Source organism: Salmo salar, chromosome ssa09 (assembly GCF_905237065.1).
Source record: "Salmo salar chromosome ssa09, Ssal_v3.1, whole genome shotgun sequence".
NCBI lineage: Eukaryota > Metazoa > Chordata > Actinopteri > Salmoniformes > Salmonidae > Salmo > Salmo salar.
The window spans coordinates 155,685,402-155,688,992 of record NC_059450.1 but is presented as its reverse complement, the minus strand read 5'-3'; the positions used below and the strand labels follow the sequence as shown (position 1 = coordinate 155,688,992).

The 3,591-nt window shown below is 46.1% G+C and overlaps 1 protein-coding gene across 1 annotated transcript; it reads right to left on the bottom strand.

The window, feature by feature from the left end:
* Window positions 1-667: 667 nt before the first annotated feature.
* On the bottom strand, window positions 668-3,097 carry LOC106613331 (claudin-8). Its single transcript, XM_014215439.2, has 2 exons — window positions 2,551-3,097; window positions 668-2,222 (listed from the first exon to the last, which is right to left on the bottom strand). Exons 1-2 carry the CDS (start codon window positions 2,782-2,784, stop codon window positions 1,284-1,286), a joined length of 1,173 nt encoding a protein of 390 aa, XP_014070914.1. The 5' UTR covers window positions 2,785-3,097; the 3' UTR covers window positions 668-1,283.
* Between the last annotated feature and the right edge of the window lie 494 nt (window positions 3,098-3,591).

Sequence of the window (3,591 nt, the reverse complement as noted above, 5' to 3'; positions counted from 1 at the left end):
CAAAAACAACCGTTGGCAACATGAGGTAAGTAGTTAAAGAATACGGTATTACCAACAATGCTATCAAAGGCACAAGACTTGATGGAGAGAGCTAAGGTACCGTACGCAGAAGATAAACACTTTTACGCCACTTCAATAGCGAACAGACTTTTTCACAGCAGGTTAGGAGACTGAGGTTAAGTTTATGAAAGGGTTAGGAGAATAAACACAGCAGGTTGGGAGAATAAACACAGCAGGTTAGGATAACTTACACAGCAGGTTAGGAGAATAAACACAGCAGGTTAGGAGAATAAACACAGCAGGTTAGGAGAATAAACACAGCAGGTTAGGAGAATAAACACAGCAGGTTAGGAGAATAAACACAGCAGGTTAGGAGAATAAACACAGCAGGTTAGGAGAATAAACACAGCAGGTTAGGAGAATAAACACAGCAGGTTAGGAGAATAAACACAGCAGGTTAGGAGAATAAACACAGCAGGTTAGGATAACTTACGCAGCAGGTTAGGAGAATAAACACAGCAGGTTAGGAGAATAAACACAGCAGGTTAGGAGAATAAACACAGCAGGTTAGGAGAATAAACACAGCAGGTTAGGAGAATAAACACAGCAGGTTAGAATAACTTACGCAGCAGGTTAGGAGAATAAACACAGCAGGTTAGGAGAATAAACACAGCAGGTTAGGAGAATAAACACAGCAGGTTAGGAGAATAAACACAGCAGGTTAGGAGAATAAACACAGCAGGTTAGGAGAATAAACACAGCAGGTTAGGAGAATAAACACAGCAGGTTAGGAGAATAAACACAGCAGGTTAGGAGACTGAAGTTAAGTTTATGAAAGGGTTTGCGAAAATGCTGCTCTCCTAACCTGCTACGAAAATCACCTCGTATTGAAGTGGCTCTCCCATATGCAGAATCAAACATGATGTTCTTTATTGGAGAAACCAAACTTCTTGTTTACTGAGGTCACATGACAGGTAAGGTCAAGGTGACAAAAGGTAAGCTGCTTATATAAAACTGCCAGCAGCAGGAGACAAACACACCCATATGGTACATGAATAATCACATAACAGAAGAAAAACGTAGAATAGAGTTTCTAGATTCTACACAGCTATAACTGTCCAAAACACTGAACACATTACAGTTTTACCAGAATACCAAAACAGACATTTAACTTTAAAAAAAAAAAAAAAAAGATACCATGTGATTCTAATAATCATATACAGGAAATGCATGTGTTAAGGTACAGTGAGTATCAGAAGATAACTGGTCTCTTTGCAGTCCATTCAGATGTACACACCAACACTGCTTCCACTGTGGTGATACTGCGATGGTTGAACTCTGGAGCCATTATACCCGATAAAAACAGGATTCTGAGGTACGGCTTGGAAACTGGAGTTGTGTGAAACGGACAGGTTTCCCGGATGACTGTAGGAGTATGGATTTGTCTGTTGACTACCGGTGTATGTGGTGTACGGAGCGGTCACGTGGCTATAGGAGTACGGAGTCTGTTGGCTGACGTATAAGGAGTTAGCCGCAGTGGACAGGCTGCTGACGTATTTGGAGCTGTCCGAGGTGGAGGGACGGTGTCCGTCAACACGGCGTCCGTTGCCACGGTGATAGACCAATGGCCCAACAACGTTCTCCACCAAGCTAGAGTCGGACACAGCAGCAGGAGGGTTCATAACGACCCCTTGTTGTCCAAAAGGAACGTTATGAAGAATCGGAGCTTGGTGGTGTTGGTATGAATCGAAGCTGTGACTCTGTTGTTGGTTCAGACCGGGCTGGCGGTGAGCCCTCATGCTAAGAATACTGGAGATGGGATGATAGTGCATCAGAGTGGGTTTGTTGATCCTGTTGGCTGGGTGGTAGATATCGAACGAGGCTTTGTTGGAGTGGACGCGGCGACAGAGGAAGAGAAACCCAGAGGTTAAGAGGAAGGCTCCGGTCACCCAGCCGATGTAGAGAGCATCTCCCAGCTCCCTGCGCTGGGCGTCGATCAGCAGGGGGTTGTAGAAGTCACGGATTATGGCGTGAGCCGTCCAGGAGACTGGGATGAACACACAGATAGAGGCCAGTAACTGCATGCCTCCAGCCACCACGAGGATGAGGCTCTTAACGCGGTCGTTGTCCTGGATGCAGGAGGTACAGCGCATCCCTGCTAGAGCCCCCAGTAGACCCATCGCTGAGAGAGCCAGAGAGCAGCACATCAAGCCCCTGGCAGCCTGTGGAAGAGAAGATCAATACATACTGTAGCACATCAACCCATTATCTAGCTACCTCTTCAAGACGTTCCAATCTCTTGGTGGAACGCCTAAGGTTGAAAGTCGCTGAACCCGGGTTTGAGACCCGGTAGGAGCTACTGCCCATATTCGCTACAATACATAAAGTTTACCTAAATATGTGTAAAATTTGTTCATGATTGACATGATTTCATATCGTTCGTCCCAAATGGCACCCTATTCCCTGCACTACTGGGGGCCCATAGGGTGCCATAGGCACTACATAAGGAAGAGGGTGCCATTTGGGACACATCCGTAAAGTAACTCATACCTGCAGGTCTGCAGGGAGATAGAGCAGAGAGTCGTACACCTTACACTGCATCCTGATGTTGGCCTGTCTATAGCAGTTCATCCACAGGCCCTCCCAGCGCGTCTCCATGACGATGATGTTCTCTCCGATGAACGCTGTCACCTTCCACATGGGCATCCCGGTGACGGCGGCTGCTCCGATCAGACCCACCAGGCCAACGCACAGCGCCGCGATCTCAGACACGCCCTGGACCATCACGTCGTCAAGGGTCCAAAGAAACAATCAGGGTGCAAACAAACTCTCAAAGTCCTCCTGACAAAAAGAAACCTTAGGGATAGTTGACTCCCAAATCTACTTTTCTCAGATGTTTTCAGACCTCAAAAATGGTCTAAGTTGGAGATGAGTCCATGTCCCCATACAATGTCCCAAAACAAATGAAAATGCTGTACAATTGGAGAAGTATCCGAGGCAGAGGGGTGACCTGTCCTGCTCTCAGTGTGATGGTGAAGTGTGACCTGTCCTGTTCTCAGCTTTGATGGTGAAGTGTGAGACAGACAATAGCGCAGGGTGTTGGGTAGCTACTGTCTGTTATGGGAGAGAAACTCTGCTCTCTCCTGGTTGGCTTATAGGATCAGGGTACAAAGGAGGACCTGTGAGGACTGTCTGTGTGCGGGCATTGTCTAGTACAGTAGTTCATTGGTTCACCCACTTGTTGATGTTTTCATAGCCTATTTATAGCCAACACATCCACTCAATTACACATTATACCATTGGAGCTTAACACAGTAGATAGCTGTGTTACCATTGGAGCTTAATACAGTAGATGGCTGTGTTACCATTGGAGCTTAATACAGTAGATGGCTGTGTTACCATTGGAGCTTAATACAGTGGATAGCTGTGTTTCCATTGGAGCTTAATACAGTAGATAGCTGTGGTACCATTGGAGCTTAATGCAGTAGATGGCTGTGTTACCATTGGAGCTTAATACAGTAGATGGCTGTGTTACCATTGGAGCTTAATGCAGTAGATAGCTGTGGTACCATTGGAGCTTAATACAGTAGA

Bases quoted from the DNA above. Each gene is read 5' to 3' on its own strand.
- LOC106613331 (XM_014215439.2), bottom strand. From the start codon at position 2,784: ATGGTCCAGGGCGTGTCTGAGATCGCGGCGCTGTGCGTTGGCCTGGTG. The intron at 2,223-2,550 runs GTATGAGTTACT...TCTCTTCCACAG, and splicing joins ATCTCCCTGCAGACCTGCAG to GCTGCCAGGGGCTTGATGTG.